A 16,531-nucleotide genomic window follows, 5' to 3' on the forward strand; every position below is an offset into this window, starting at 1 on the left:
TTTTCTTGTCTCTTCTTCTCTTCAAAGAGATCTCTGAAACAACTATTCAACCCTTAAACCCTGTGGCTCACATAGGGTAAAAGAGAAACCTCGAAAACAAAAACGGCTGGGGTCAGTTAACTGCAATTGCAGTGACGTCATTTCCAAAAAGCTACACGCGTCATGCTATCGCGGCGCCTCGAGAAAAATATCGTCACAAAGGTGTTTCCAGTTAGGAGCCATGAGTCAAAATGTCTCAAAAATACGAAAAAGTGTCACTGTAGTTAGGAAAAATAGGCTCGTGATGTGCGAGAGAGGTGACTTCTGATATCTCTCAAGCAGACATAAATGAAGGTGATGATTTTATACTGTCTCGCGATTTGCTGAGGTAAGTGTTTTGTTGAAAGAAACCGAACAATAATGGTACTTCAGACGGTTGTGTGCTCTTTTGTGTTCTGTGACAAGCAGTGTTGTATTGACTTGTTGGGACAAATCCCGGCGTATTAACATTTATTGTCATGAGCTTTGGTTTTCTTCCGTTACTTCCCTAACCTACACAATCTTTTAACAGAGAACAGTTCAAAGCCTTCACATATTATCATAATTTTTCCTTCAACACCAACCAAATAATACATAAAAGTTACGTTACACGGATGATATACAATCAATTCGATTTCGCGAAGCTGTTCTATAACATGCATGTATCAAAATTTTGCGAATAATGCAAAATGGCATGGTTATAAAAAATGTTAGAGCTTGAGTTCATGTAAGGTGAAGAAAGTACCACCACATGAAGCATGCTCGAATTTTTGTGATTCGCCCCCAAAAACAAGCTTGTTTACAAAGTTATCAGACCTGTTTCAGCGATTGTTTCAGCAAAGGTCAAGATGCGGGTAACCCCCTTTCAGTTTTCGAGAATTAAATTCCTAAGTCTTTACATTGTCATGTTGTCAAAAGATATCCCTATTACCACGGAAACAAACCCGAAACTATTCGATATGAATACGCGAACCAGCTAGCAGTCGCTGTGGTCATTTAGATAAGATATTGGAAATTATGATCGGGTATTAGTCTCTGAGATATTTTAGGAGCTTCCGGCTATTTTGGCTGCGCTCTGTCAAGCTCAATCCAATATAGCGTTTCGATAATTTTACCTGAAGCTTAATCAACATCGTGAAAATCGGTCAAAATCTCAAGGAAAAAAAATCAGCTAGTAAAACATATGGTTGGATAAACTGAACTTTGATACATACAGCAAAAGCATTGTTTCGATAGACTTCCTGTTTTTTGACCGCTCTTAATCTCCATCCAATTAAAATTCATATATCGTTCTCACTCTTGCGTAACTGATGCCTGTCAAATATTGTAAAGTCAAAGGGGTTATTCCCTATGAGTTCTTCTCATTTCACACCGGCAATAATAGCGCAGGACAAAGCCTTTTTCGCCTCAGTAAGACCGGTAGAAAAATATCGCGAAAGACTTAGCCCTCAAGGATCCTGAAATTCTCAGAAGTAAAGAATCAGCCGAAGACGTCTTTGACTGGTGATACGACACTTGATAGCACTATTGATAAAGCATTCCTCAGACCAGCTTGCCGACCAGTTTCCTTTGGCAGTCGTCGCCTCAAGTCGCAAACAACTCCAATCGTCAATTCGCTTTTCACGAGCTAGTTTTGTCGTCCGTGGTCTTGCATCTTGGACCAAAAACAACCACCTGTTGCCGCGAAAAAACGGCCGGCTTCATTATCAGCAGTAACTTCTCGAATTTCGTCACAGCACATTGGCTGATATACGGGTTTCACTTATAAGGTACGATATATGTTTGGGTGCAAAGTAGACTCTTCAAGGTTGCTTATAGATTAGGACTGACAATCTATCCTTCTATACTAGATATTCGTGGAGAAATATCCATAGTCATGTTTTCATTTCCTTATGCACCATCTCAGTTATTAATAGAATCAAAGTTGACATACAGTTGTTATTTCCTCCCTGTCATGGACTGTACTAATGAACACGACACGAGCGCAATCACTAACCTTTAATGTCTTCGGTTTCGCTCAATTTCGTCTGAAAGGATGTCTCGTCATGTTGAGTCTGACATCTTTGCGCTTCTTGAAGTTGAATAAAGACTTACGCGTTCAGTCATGAATCAAGTACAATACGTTATGTCAAAGACCTCGAAAAGACAGACGTAAACAAAATGAAATATGCATTATTGCTGCATTTTATTTTCTTTGATGACCAGTTTCGAAAGATGTAGTACATGTACTGCACTATTTTTTGTTCCAAAATCGTAATGTATCAGTTACTCTCTACTTAGGTCAAATAAAGAGGAGCATTGAGACGTTTACCATCGCTTAGAGCTGATCTCGCGGGGCTGTCGCGCGATTTGTCTGTAACTGGGCATGACTGCCTCTTTTAAAACGTTCTAAAAAAACTTTGTAACTTTGATGTAGTTTACAATCTAAGTCACCGATTTTTCAGGTTTCCTGAGGTTTTACTTGATGAACCAACAAAACCTGAACTTAACATTTTAGCCAGAAAATATTAATTCGGAGAGAAATTTGGCTTTTGATTATCATGCTTAAATCCATGTTCCTATTAGGCCTCAAAGTGAATTTTCGCCAGCTTTTTTTCGATATTTGTATCAGTCATGTGAGTGCTTTTGAATTAGGAACGGAAATTTGGTAATCAGGATGCGCAGATCAATTACAAAGAGGCAGTCGCGAAGTAAATTTTCGCAAATCATTGTTACTGCAGCAGATGCCTGCCGATGCCTGTTTAATTTTCACTGATGAGGATGGAGAGTATTTATGATTTGATTGCCTTTTAAGAAGTGTCCGCATACCTGCTGCATAATGCATAATTTTTTTCTCTTCTTTTTATGACGCATTTAACCGATGTATTGTCAACGCGAATACTAAAAATATTGTGTAGTTCAAGTCAGGGCATCCGCTGCAGCTGAAAAGGAAGTGACTAACACGAAAAATACTTTTCATACTCAGAATGAACGTACTTTTTCGATTTTACATAATTTGGCGCTACATTTAATTCCAGAGAGAAATTAGGCCGCGATTTTGAGCGCATTTTTGAGCAGAAGACAATTTCGATCCTCTACAAGACAACCGCAACATAAGAGTTTTCTAGGGTAAACAAAAAGGGTAAAGGAATATTTGAGATGGAAACATTTAAAAAGGAGTGCTAACGGTCTTAACATAATTAAGTGAAATTTAGTGATACGTACAATTTGTAGCGTAGATGTTTGTAAACATTATACAAATATGGCCGTTGCAACGCATATTGACTCATTAGCATGCAAATGCGTTCTATTTCCTCGTGATGCTCCAGAAACATTCCTTACACAGCAGAATAATAACTTAGCATTGTCGCATAAACCACATTTTTAAGAGCAAGGCACTGTAATAAGATCCTTACACAACAGGCTGGAACTATACCACAACCTATTTCAATTTAAGAAGGCAATAGGGTCGCGACAATTTTCGCATCTAAAAAAAAATTGGTATAAATTTCACAAGTTCGTCATTGGTTTGTGTGTTTGAATCTTCTTAATGCTCACTTACTGTTATTTCTCCTTTGCGTAAAACGCAGCCAACCGAAAAAGTCAACTTAACGCGCATTTAGCCTGCGTGCCTCCGCAAGCCTTGAAAAAGCTTCTTAAAAAAAAAAAAAAAAGAAAGAAATGCTCGTTCTGCTAGCTGAGTAAAATTTCGGCTTACTTATTTACTACGCTGAGTAACCTAGCTCACCTAAAAGAAGTAATGGCAAACAGTAACGTCAAGAAAGATTCGCTCGTAGCAATTAACAAGCAAGTTATGAGTGACATGTAGTTCAAAATGCTGAAGCTTGTCTTACCAGATCCGTTAACATTAAGAGACTACGGGTATCGTTAACCCCTAGGACGGGATATTAATCTATCGCGAGTAACCCTCCATACAGCAATTCTCTAATTTTTCCTGTCTTTTTGTTACAACCGTTTTGTACTCTCGAGTAAAGAGAGGCATTGTGAGAGTTACAGTGGCATATTGCTCAAGCACACAACACAACGAACCGGCCAGAACACGAACTAGTGAACCTTTAAGACAAAACTTTTCTGCCTTACCTGAAAATTGCGTGTGTAGTAAAAGAGATGAAGATCGGTCAAATTCTGAAATTTTTTTGATATCCTTTTTACCTCGGGGGAAATAATGCAAAAATTAATTTGAGAGCAGAAAGGAAGGTGTTGTTCAGAATGATCAAAATTATAAAAATGCAATAAATATACGAAATCAGTGTTTAATAAATTGGAAAAAATGTTTACTTTTATGGGATATCGCTAATAATTTTGACGCTATTTCATTTTGAATGAAAACGCTTATTTTCCTAATGTGGTGCCTTACGTGCGCTAACCACTCAGCTCCTTGGTCGTCAACGATAAGAAAATAATAATAATAATTATGATAATAATAATTATAATAATAATAACAGTAATAAAGAAATAAATCCCGAGACTTATCGCAAGGATTATACTTGCAGGTCATGGACGATTTCATCGAGATATTACCTTATATATTGTGTGGGTGTTGCGCACTTCTTTTCTGCATTGTTGTGTTCCTGTGCATCACTGTGAGGCGAATCCGTCGGGACCTGAATGAACTCGCAAGAAATGGAAACATTTACGCTGAACCCATAACAGGTGGCATGGAAGAGAGAGGAATCAAAGGTAAGACTGACATGAAAAGGTTGAGCTCGTCCGCAACCCGTTACACTGTGGAACCAGGCCAACCAAAGCCAGCAAACAGGAGGTCTGCGATACATTCAGAACCGGATGAAACTGTCACATACCTTACCAGGCCTGGTGAAGAGACTGCTGCTCAGAACGATGGCTCGACTACCGAGACTATTGCCTTGGGATACGTCAATCAAGCTTTCCAATCAGGTGCTAATGCCGACCAAGGATGCACCTCCACCGGCAGCGATGGTGTATTCGAGAACGACCAACCAATTTATAGCAACGATGGCAATGAACAAGAGAGTTGCGAAAATGGGGCAGTGAACGAGCCAATATACGGGAACTGGGGCGATATGGCGGATTTGAATAACCCTGAACTGCCCCACAGATCATATACTATGGATATTGGTGAACTTAGTTGAGAAAAATGTCTCACTAAGAATTGCCGAAGAGAATAAATGGCTTTAATACAAACCTGAACCGAATGAAGCCATGCTTGGAATTCTTGCCCATTATAATTAACCATACTGAGGCTGACACTTCCGCTGCTAATTCAAAAACGATGCAATCAATGATTGAAAAACTGACTTGTTATTGAATAACTGACTTATTATATTTTAGGTGACACCTTTCTTCTGTGCCAGAAATGTGTTCATTTTTGTTTTATGGGTCATGGACAATGTAACAAATGTCATAATTCGTTTTTGCAGGCTAAATAAACAAATAAAGTATTGTTTGTTAGTTTTTTGTATTTGGAGAGTGTCTTTGCCTCAGCCATAGCATCGTACTGTGTGACCATGCATTTCACCGAGCATTTCGAGAGCGCAAACAGAGAACTTTTTGTGGTCGACATCTTTTTCACGGCTAGTTATCAACCATCGTACGATTTTTTTTTTCTGTTTAAAGATTTTGTCTCTCAGAGCTTACTTATTGACTCAGTGACAAAAGACTGGAGTGCACATGCATAATCATCGATTCTGTGCATGCGTAAAACACCGACAACATCAATCACGCTACTGAGACTACTGCGAAGAAGCTGGGGGAACTTTTTAAAATTTCCAATTGCTTTTGTATTCGGCAAGCTAAAAAAAGATCACAATAACTCAGCTCAAAACATCACTGCCCTCAGTTTTTGATACCTAAACATCTTAGCACCAGTTGTGTATTTAAGGGTCACTTCGCACGAAATTTACTTACTGCAGCATGTAGTGTTATCGCCTTTCCTGAAGGTAAACCGGTCAGGACAGGTGTATTATTTAATTAATGAGAAAATCTGTAAGGGAAGGATTACCCACGATGCTTAAATAATCTTCATCTCGTCAACTATGCCGAGTATGAGCACTATTTTGCCAAAACATATTTATGATCGTGTTGCGATAGAAGGAGAAGGATACCACAGCCAAATCAGTCCTGCCGTGACAATATTTACGATTTCTCACTTTTTGTTTAAAAATGTAAAGTTTTAAGTGAAAACAAATTGATCGTTAAATTTCAATTTCAGTCCTAATTCTCACTGCACTATGTCAAACCCTGTAATTGTTTAGAATTTCTAACTCACTCAGTGTCGCTCGATGGTATGAGGCTTTCTTGTTTTTTTTCGCGTAGCTTTCTCGCGGTAAAAGGATAAAGTCGTTTTTACAACACCGAGTTTTCTTTTACACGTTTCCCCTAATTTATCTTCCTTAGCAACGTAGAATGACAAAATATCTATGACCGATGGAAAATCTTCCTTTTCCAAAACCTTACATGGCAGGTTTTGAACGAGAACTTTTGACATGAAAAACTTGTCAAGAACTCACCAGGTTAGATGAATTGAAAATAACACCTTACGAGGAAATTTTCAGAGACCCACGGGAAGTTGTTTCACCAAGAAGCTCTGAAGAGCCTTATCCGCCCTGCGAAAGCCGCCTAACTTTGAGAAGTTTTCCTGAGACCTTGTAAACGAGACAGTCCAAGGAAAACGTTCTGAAGTAGACACCTTGAAACGTATTTACTTTAGTTTCGTTAGTTACCTATGGATAAGCTTAATCTTGTAACCTCTATGAGTGACTTGCATCGAATTTCTCCTAGAATGTCACCCCTGAGACGCATTCAGGTCGCGAGACTAAAGGAAATGATGAGACGACTAACAAATTTCACTTAACGAACTCGAAAAAAAACAATTCTGAATTTTTTAAGATCCTAAAGAACCGATTTAGATTCTTAAAGCTTCGCACTTACCGTTTCTTAAGGTCTTCATTTTCCACCCACCTCATAGTTAATCCTTGTCTTTGGCACATTCCTCAATTTCATGTGATTAGACACGGAAATGAGGGAGGGAATTCTATTAGATGCTTCTAAGATTGGGCGCACTGTCATTTAAATCTTTATCTCTGCTCACACGAGTTTGAAGTTTGACCTACTAAGTCACGTGACGGGTATTCATTTCCGCCCGGCCTTAGGACTGTTTTGGAAATGCGCCTTTGTAACACACGCGAATGAGCATGGCTGTCATCATGTGTGACTTTCGTGGAAGGATGTTCCAGTTTCAAAAGAGAGCCTAAAGGAGGTCTTGCCGAGAACAGATCTTCTGACCCTGTGTGAATAAATGTGCGCAGTTGTAAAGGTAAGAATTGAAATCCAGCACTCAACTTGAAAATTTATACAAGCATGCATTCTAATTCTTAATTTTTAACCTCTATATCAAGGTGAGTATAATGATCTTTCACAAAATGAACGCTGAATCTTTTAGAGTTTTTCCGTACCAAGGTGTAATAAGGATCTTGTACAAAATGAGCGCTGAATCTTCTAGAGGACACTATTTCCTTGTTATCATTGATTCATATACTAAGCAGATATAACTGGTTGTTTTCGAACTATTAATGGTTCGCTTGCTTTCCGCACAAAAGACACCGGTCAGTAACAACTTCTTTACTTTCAGTAATTAAAATCATAGAGATGTAACGATAGCTTTGTTGATAAACTTCAATTTCTATGTCAACTGTGCATCATCATTAATTGCGTAACGCTACTAAAAGCGCCATCAGGGCATCATATGTCACTCAAAGAACATTTTCTTGATGGCTTTCCCCAGCTTTAGCTTAAAAACTAATGTTAGAATGAAATCAACGGTTGCTAGTCTTGGACCAGTCACAAATAGTTACGGGAAATCTGTTTTGGTTCAATCCCAATTTTTTACAAGCAAATCTGCCTATTTACGTCAATACCTGACCTAGGTAATGTTTTGACGCCATTGAGTCTTGGCATGCCAACATATCAGAAATTAAACGAGTACCGATATCAACGTCCAAATATTCAGAACTTTCTTTAGAAGACTATTTCCGGGTTTTCATATTGTGTATCTTTTGAACTGGATAAGAAAACTCCTCATTATACCACAAGTGTACCCACAACTATCCGACATATCCTTGTTCCGTGTTGGCTCTCTCTCGGCCTCTTCTGTGGTTTCCTTTCCTTCCGAACTTACGTTTTTTGGTCTGTTAAAGTTTTTTCACGCGTCAAAAATGCGACTCAGATACCATGAAATTAAAACGTGAGAATACTGCCCCAGAAAGAAGACGTTTCCAGTGGCTTCGCAAATCAAATTAGGAGTGCAGGGACAATTGTAGGCGTTTTTTTTTTTTTTTTAAGAAAGTATGGTGTGAAAATTTGGCACTACGAGTGGCTTTCATCAGTTGAATCATTGATCTCTAACTTTCCATTTCTTGCTCTTAGAAGCTGGACAGAAAAACTTTGCACAGAAAGTCGCCACCATTGAATGCATGGAGGAGATCGCGGGAGTCTATGTGCTGCTGGTATTCACCATCCTCCTCGTCATTTCAGTCATTACTTTATTCATACATGTTCAAAAATTACGAAAAACCGTCGAAATGCTAACGAGACCATTCGAATACTGCAACCCATTCGTTACAGTGGTCGAACGTCGAAGAAAAAATAAGCAAAAAGACCCAAAAACAATGGGAACACCCAGCCCTCCACCACCAAGGCCCTTATCTGGCACATGTCCTTGGATTTTGGAGTCTAAGGAGAGTGTTGTTATTGTACCCTCACGGGGAGAGTCCCCAAAGGAAGTGTTCTGCGACAACGATTTATCCTTATTGGAGGTCAATACAGCCACGTGTGATACATTTTAAATACCCTTTGACAGTGAAGGTTAAATGAACTAATCTTTCTATGAGAAGAGCATTCATGGAAAGCTAAGTAAAACTTAGCTGAAAAAAGTAATTCATCGTAAAGTAATTGAAAGGTTGTAAATTTCCCTCTGCCGTCAAGAATGGACAACTGTCCTTCTAGCTTTAGGGTACTCCAGCTCATCCAAGGAAAGTTAGGAACGCTTTGATGTTCTTTCATTCAATACCAAAAATTGTGTTCAGCTCTTCAAAATTAAACCTAATATATACGTAAAGAGGATTTATAAATCTATATAATCTAGCTTGGTGCGAGAAGAAGACTGATCGTTCAAGACAACACTGTTCCGGAAAAATTCTTGGTCAGGCTACGGTATATTCTGTGATTCATTCATGTATCATTTTAAATGTCAAAAACTTGTTTTATAGTCGAGTTCTCACACGAAGATGCAAATAATATTACAGGCTAAAATAGCTGTACAAACCTTCATCAGTAGTTTCATCTTCTAGACACCTAAAAAAATGGTTTCTCATACACAAAAAGACCCATGCTTGGACATTTCCTCCTTCCTCCCCGCGGCAGGGAGAATCCTGGGAATCAGTCTACCACTAGCGTCACGCAAGAATTAGAAAGGAACATTGAAGATTGCGTGATGTAATGTTTATAGTACGTCGTGACCAGTCGAACACATATATCTTCAGATTTCATCCTTATTCAGTCATAATCAACAAACCGTAATTTCGCGGACATGAACAGTTTCACCTCGGCAATTTTTCTTGTCGTTGCCGTTGGGGAAGTTGGAGGAAAAAGCAATCCTACCAAGAATGAGAAACTCACAAAAGGTATTGTGCTCTCTCCAAAGTCAAAAATCGTACTTAATGGTTTCCAACACTCGTAGTTTACCTAAAAAAGTTGCGAAATCCAATCGCATGAACTGTAACGAAAACATTAGTTCAAAAGGACCCGGGTTTATCTCCGTTTATCTCCTCGCAGCACGAACCGTCTTCAAGACTCAAAAGCCGTTGAGGACAAGAATTTCAAAAATAGTTCTTTGCCCAAGAAATATGAAACAGATTTAACCATTATAAATGTGTCATTCGTCAGTCTGGATGAGTGGCCCTTCCCGTTAAATATAAAAGTTTAATAAAATTAGGATATGCTGAGGTCAGTTTTTCTTTTCAAAGTAAGCACCAGGAATCAGCCCAAATAACAAAATTCTTAACCCGTTTCTTCACAAGTAATTTAAATTCTTCCACATTTTGGGGGCGGTGCGCGTATATTGAGCGCTAGAAGAGATTGGGGTCAGTATATTTAACCTTTCAGATCTATGATAGTTGTAAGAATTCATCAATATATCAGAAAGATAAACTGCTGGTTTAGTGTAAAAGGGCAAAAAAAAAAAACGTGTAACCGCCTTCCTGCGCAAAGTTACGATTTAACGATACTTGAAATGAGCGGGAGGCGGCGTCAAAATTTCTATTTTTTTGTGTAAGGTTGTAGCTATTACTCTGCGTGACCTAAGTTCATTCTATTTAAACAAGTAAAAATAGTAAACCAGTGTGTCTAGGATTTTGACTTAGTTTCGTGGGTGCCTTAACACCAGTATATTTAAAAAATGAACTTATATGCAGTCTGAATAGTCGTATGCTATTACAGTCAACTGTTTCTGATTTGAAGCCAGGGATTTAAAGGAACTACTCCGCATCAAACTCTGAATAGGTTGTTTTATCAAGTAAATTATGGTAAAACAACGAGAAAAATTACTCGAAAGAGCTTAAAAGTGGTTAAAGCAATTTGAGATTTTCATCTTAACAAACTATTGGAAGTGGTCACATTAATGAAATCTCTACAAGCTTTGACTGATTGCTCTTTACTCTGCGATAGTTTACGTCCGTTTGCGAGATTCCAGTATTTCTTATGCTGGACGAGTGGAGATAAGCAACGACGAGGAGAACTGGGGCACAATTTGCGACAAGCACTGGACCAAAGATGATGCCACTGTCATATGCAAACAGCTAGACTTTCCGCTTGCAGTGGCCGCTGTCCCCATGGCTGGCTTTAGCGCAGGCACAGGACTTATATTTCTTAAAGATGTGAAGTGCACCGGGAGGGAGAGATCACTGCTAGAATGCGAATACGACGTATGGAAAAAGCATGACGTCAATGAGTCATGTGACCACAGCATGGATGTGGGAGTTGTCTGCTACCCTCATAAAGAAAGTAATATGTAACAAAGTACTGTTTGTTTTTAACCTCTACATTATAAGGGAGGTAAACCTTTTGCCAACTGAAAGGTCTGTTACTATCATCAACTTTAGGGGGGGCAAGTTCGTAAGCCTTACGAGCATACCGGAGACTGCAACTGCTGGAGTTATTGTGGTTTCCTTTGAACATTAATTTATTAGAATCATTTCTGATTATCCTCAATGAGAAGCTAACCTTCCCAGGTAACCCAGACCATCTCGTCAAGTTTCCCTGCAATATTGCCGGTACCACTTACTCTCCGAGGGGCAGCGCAGCTCTGTGAGAGCAGAGTGCAACTCAATAACTCGGCCAAGGCTCGAATCCTAATCTGATGATCTTAGATCCAGCCAGTAAGTAACTACGTTTCCCACAGAAGATAGGTAGTGGGGTAAGATATCCATTATGCTAATATTAACCCCTGATGAAATTTTGTCTTTGCCTTCATAACAGTTTTGCCTATAATCATTATGACAGTCTTGGGATTTCTTCTTGGAGTATCCTGCCTTGTAAACGTCTGCTTAATCTACTACGTGTGCTGCAAACGAAAACGAAAGAAAAAACGTCATTTGACGGCCGTGCAACAGAGCACCTTATCAAGAAGAACTGGATCACAAGCAGGGCTAGACAATTTGGGGATACAGAGCGACATTTGCACAGAACCGTCTACTAATATCAGACAAAACAACTTACTAATTCAGAAAAACGGAATCAAGCCGGCCGACCCAAGTGAAGATGAAAATTCTAAACAACTATCGAGAGAAGCAGCCGCTGATCAGTGGGAGATGGAGCAACATGTTTATCAGCGGCTGCAATCATGTGTATTAGATCCGATGTCCGAGGAGTACATAGAAATTTTGGAACACGGACCCCAAAAGTCGCCCAATCAACACGCAGAAAGGAAGGAGATTGTAAAATCAGTTAGGGCTGCTAGTTACCAGTCTCTTAAACCGAAAGGATTGGAACACAGTAAGGATGATGGGAATGGAAAGGTGAATCGCTACGAACATTTACAGCTGCGAGATAGACTCCCAGAAGAAGTCCAGCCTTCCCTGGTCGAGCAGGGCCCGAGCACCAATGAGAATGCAAACGAAGATATCCCCGATTATGTTGATATTGTTGATGATAGCAGGTTAGTGACGAATGCTAAGGCACCGCCTACGTCATCGGGAACAACAATCAGTAATTTATATGAAACGCTAAAACCAGTACAGAGCTCTCCGTCACATCAAGTGGACGCAGCCGGCCCATGCTCGACACCAGCTGCGGACCAGAATTCCGTTCAAGTGGCCAGCCAAGAAGAAGATAATTACATGGAACTTCTAGCCTGAGAACGAGGCTACTAGATTATGAACTACCTGATTGAAATTAGGCTCTGACGAATGTGATTAATAGCGCTGACTGAGCAAGAAAATGGACCCTTCATTCCTCAGATCATTTTAAAGTTATATTGAATAGGGGCGTGGCCAGGATTTTTCAAAGGGGGGCGGGGGGGTCACACTGTGCCAAACAGAAGGTAAACACTAGATTGTCATGTCGACCTCTACGCCGTGTTTTACCCAATGTAACAAAAAAAAGGCTTACAAAGGGGGAGTCACGGGCACCCCGAGACCCCCTCCTCATTAGCTACGCCCTTGTTGAAAGGTCATTTGGTCTCCTGATAATAACGCGACATAAGCATTGCTTCACTTTGCTTTGCCTGTTTTCGTGGAAAGTAATCTATAACAGAACCAGCACATGTTGATTCTTGACACAGGAATAGGTTCTAAAGATTCTCCTGGGATTTTTGAAGTTGTGAAAAATAATATTGAGGGTTATTATTTTATGATCAAGCCAAAAACAAATGGCACATTCAGTCTTTCTCATGCATCCTCTTTTAGATGAATACAATTTACAAGCTGTTATTGCCTCTGGATATAAACAATAAAAATCGTTTTTAGCAACTTTGTCTTTTTTACTTGTGTTCTCCCGTTTTTCCATGTGTTATGCTGCGAAGTGTTTGATCAATAAGATTCGACGTTTCAGTTTGAGGTGTTTTTCGAGGCTAACCACCTTCAGAGAGTTTCCTAATTATAATTATTCTGAACAGATTCTGATTTCTCGAGACTCTTCCAAACAACTCCTACCCTCTCAGTCCCTTATATCGACAAGTTCTTTGTTAACCGAAACAAACGGTTCCCTCTTTCTTTTACATGCTACTTCTTTGCTCCTTCAACTTTCACGATATCTCTTTGAAATCGTCAAAAAGCCGCATGCTTTTATGTTCACTTGTTTCTGTTTTTAAGCATGGACTTAAACGAAAATATCTCGAAGCAAATGTTAAGTATACCTGTCAAAGTCAGTTACGATCTACTGTTTACATAGGGCCGGTATATCTGCGATAGAGGTAAAGAAAACATGCCCCAAACATAACATGAAGAAAAAGCTTAAAACTCAGAGTAAACTGCCATATTGGCTGACGAAAATCTCAAAAATGGAAGCCTTTAGCTGAGGACAGTTCAAGAATTCTGAGTAAATAAACTTATTAAAAAAGACTAACAAGTATCAACGCATTGAATTCAAGAATCTAAAAGTAAGATAAACAAGAAAACAAAAGATCTTAATTACAGTTGGGATCTGCTTAAGTTTCTCCTACAACAAAGACGACCAGCAGCCATGATGGCGATGGCTGGTGATCTATCGAGCTATCGAGATCTCAGTATCGGGTCACGAGATTAAGAAACGAATAACTATCGATCATTGAACTAAGCCGGTGTTTTCATACCTGTCATCACACGCTATTTATACATCTGAAGAGACCCGAGTGTTTTTCGCATAACCATCGAACCGTCAAAAGCTATTGGATGTTAAGGGAATACACGGATCATCTGCCACTGAAGCAATTGTAAGTACAATGAGTCGGACTTAACAGAGATGAGAGAGAATTGAAAACTCTTCCAAGAAAAGTTCCTATGGGTTAAATTGCCTAGGTTTAACAACAGTGATGAGCGCCAGATAATTTTAATGCTAACATAATGGTATGCAGACAGCTCCTAATTTACCCCGCCCGAATATAGCATATCAGCGCTAAAGCTGTTACGATAGTTTCTCTTTGGCAGTTCACACCGAAACACGTAGGTAAGGCAGTGTGATTCCTCCTTATGTTGAGTTCGTAAACCGCTAATCGTCCAATGTTTAGGTTACACAATAAAGTGGCAGTGCTCATCAGAAAAATCCGAACATACAGCATTTATTTACAGGATTTTGAGATCTGATCAATAGATTACAATTAAACTTTTATTTTGAATTCAAACAACGATAGTTAATCTTGGCAGCAATTAGTGCAGCTCCTTTTCGGTCTCAATTTCGTCGAACTCATTCGGCGCATAACAGTTCAAACTTCCGCAGTATATTTTGCATATGAGTTATAAATAAAAGCGCCTTATTTTGACTCTTTCTGACGTTTCGTAATCTATTGCTATCCGTCATTTCGCGACCTTTGGTTGTGACCTTCATAAAGTGCAAAATTCCGATGATTAATCGGTAAAATTCCACGAATATTTATGTCACCCCTTTGACGGCTTTTAAGTGAGATCTAAGAAATAAAGGGTCTTGTTACAGTACAGTAGTCATTCGGCCGTCACCCGTTGCAACTAGGGAACGATGTTGTACGTAGTCAGAAACGAGAGGACTTTTCTTACGAAACGTTCCAACGAAAACAGCGCTTTCTTATCGCTTTATAAACTAATTAAACTCTCCCAGATAAACAGTACATCAGACCATATCTAATATAATTAACCATGATAAGGTCTTACCCTTACAGCACAATATTGATGACGACACTAAAGATACCGACGACTTTAAAAGCATTAGCCACTACAATAACGAAGGTGTGATCAAAAAAAGTATTACTTCGACAGCCGACTAAAAAATTTCATAGGGCACTATATTTTGAGCAAGGTTACAGTTAAGCGGGAAGGTGAATTCCCATCTCCCTCCCTCCCTCCCTCCACACTCTCTTTCCTATCGTTTATTGTCAACCGTCCTTGCAGAAATTCATTCATTCCCCTCCCCTATATTCAAGGTTGCAACCAAACGTTTCACAACAAAAATGAGTCTGGATTGTTGGCTGTGATTTACGGCCATGATTCATGATTTATATCTGCAATATTTACTCTTGCTTTAAATGTTTCCGTAGATATAATTTCAGCTCGACAATTGAATGTTCAAAATGAATCGAGACATAGAGAGAAAAGACCAAGCCACAGCGGAAGACGATGACGATGATGACGAGGCCGAGATCATGGAGATACGAGGCGTGGTGATGAAGCCTGGGATCGAGTGGAGTATCGCCTGGGAACGTCACGTGGTCAGTGTGTATACGGGAATAGAGATGTACCAAAACCTTAAGCTTCCCCATGGCAACAAGAACCGCGAAATTACCCGGATGTTGGAAGAGAGCTTAACACAGAATAAACGAGTGACTATCGATTATAGAATCGCCGATAAGGAAATACTTGAGGTGCGTTATCGATAATGCACAAACTAATCGTTGTCCAATTAGATTCGTTCTTTTAACAGCACTGTTAGCAAACTTAATACATAGTATTCTTAGACAAGGAAATTCCTTGACTCTTATTTTGAGATAGCGTCGAATTTTTAGTGCTTTGATAATATTTAGTAAAATTTTTGTTTTGAGAAAAGTGACCAAAGAAATAGAAAATTAAGAGTTATATTTAGTAAAAAATAGAAAGAAATCCTAAAAAGGCCTTGGAAATTCCAGGACTGCCAAAATTTTATCAAATATGTTATCTAGCTGACCAAATTTATGTTGTTTATTTGTTATTAATTTAATTTTTAAAAACATTTACTTGGAAGAATTTGGCTTTACATCTGCATTAGAAGTTTTAATAAAGCATTGCAACATGCCAGAAAAATATGACACCTTACTGAATTTTTGCTAAATTTCTGTGGAACAAATCATAGAGCACACAGAAGGAGAAACCCTCCATTCAAGAATGGCTTTGACACTTTACGGTACTTTTTGTCTTAATGGCTGCCACATTGTTTAAAATGTGGCCACATCTTTAGCTAATCAGTAAATAACTGATGATTGGTGGGATGATTGGTGGGATAGTATCTGTTGTCATCTAAACATTTAATTGGATGCCACACCCCAGCTTCACCTTTCCAGACCCTCAATCTAAGCTGCATGAATAAATGGTCTGTAGCACAGCAGCAAATGTGTTATGTCATGGGTGGAGTAAGAGGGTGAGCAATGAATGGGTCCCCTTTACTTAATGAATTTTAAACACATTTTTATGTAATCTAGAATTCTGCAAAAAGAAATTGCTATATGGTTGTGAAGGTTCTAGTCATAATTTTATGGTTCCCTCTTCTCTAATTGTCTGGCCTGCCCCTGTGTTTGGCTACTTGCCATAACCAAATTCTAAATAGGTTCTAGAAAGCCTTGTAT

General features: G+C 39.1%; 2 protein-coding genes and 1 long non-coding RNA gene across 5 annotated transcripts; all 3 read left to right on the plus strand.

The window, feature by feature from the left end:
- Positions 1-200: 200 nt before the first annotated feature.
- On the plus strand, positions 201-5,458 carry LOC131797051 (uncharacterized). 2 transcript variants are annotated; one of them, XM_059114669.2, is made up of 2 exons: positions 201-367; positions 4,512-5,458. In XM_059114669.2, the coding sequence occupies exon 2, from the start codon at positions 4,515-4,517 to the stop codon at positions 5,127-5,129; it is 615 nt and encodes a 204-aa protein (XP_058970652.2). In that variant the 5' UTR covers positions 201-367; positions 4,512-4,514; the 3' UTR covers positions 5,130-5,458. The 2 variants fall into 2 exon arrangements, with proteins under 2 accessions (XP_058970652.2, XP_058970651.2); XM_059114668.2 differs by lacking the exon at positions 201-367 and adding an exon at positions 1,349-1,787.
- A 1,647-nt stretch (positions 5,459-7,105) lies between these two features.
- On the plus strand, positions 7,106-12,978 carry LOC131797095 (uncharacterized). 2 transcript variants are annotated; one of them, XM_066172759.1, is made up of 4 exons: positions 7,106-7,312; positions 8,425-9,677; positions 10,720-11,055; positions 11,530-12,978. In XM_066172759.1, the coding sequence occupies exons 2-4, from the start codon at positions 9,584-9,586 to the stop codon at positions 12,405-12,407; spliced, it is 1,308 nt and encodes a 435-aa protein (XP_066028856.1). In that variant the 5' UTR covers positions 7,106-7,312; positions 8,425-9,583; the 3' UTR covers positions 12,408-12,978. The 2 variants fall into 2 exon arrangements, with proteins under 2 accessions (XP_066028856.1, XP_058970694.2); XM_059114711.2 differs by having other exon boundaries at positions 7,109-7,312; positions 8,422-9,677.
- A 765-nt stretch (positions 12,979-13,743) lies between these two features.
- LOC136283431 (uncharacterized) lies at positions 13,744-15,997 on the plus strand. The gene is made up of 2 exons (XR_010718786.1): positions 13,744-13,960; positions 15,254-15,997. It is a non-coding gene; the product is annotated as an uncharacterized lncRNA (long non-coding RNA).
- Positions 15,998-16,531: the final 534 nt, after the last annotated feature.

This window comes from Pocillopora verrucosa, chromosome 9 (genome assembly GCF_036669915.1).
Source record: "Pocillopora verrucosa isolate sample1 chromosome 9, ASM3666991v2, whole genome shotgun sequence".
NCBI classification, from domain to species: Eukaryota; Metazoa; Cnidaria; class Anthozoa; order Scleractinia; family Pocilloporidae; genus Pocillopora; species Pocillopora verrucosa.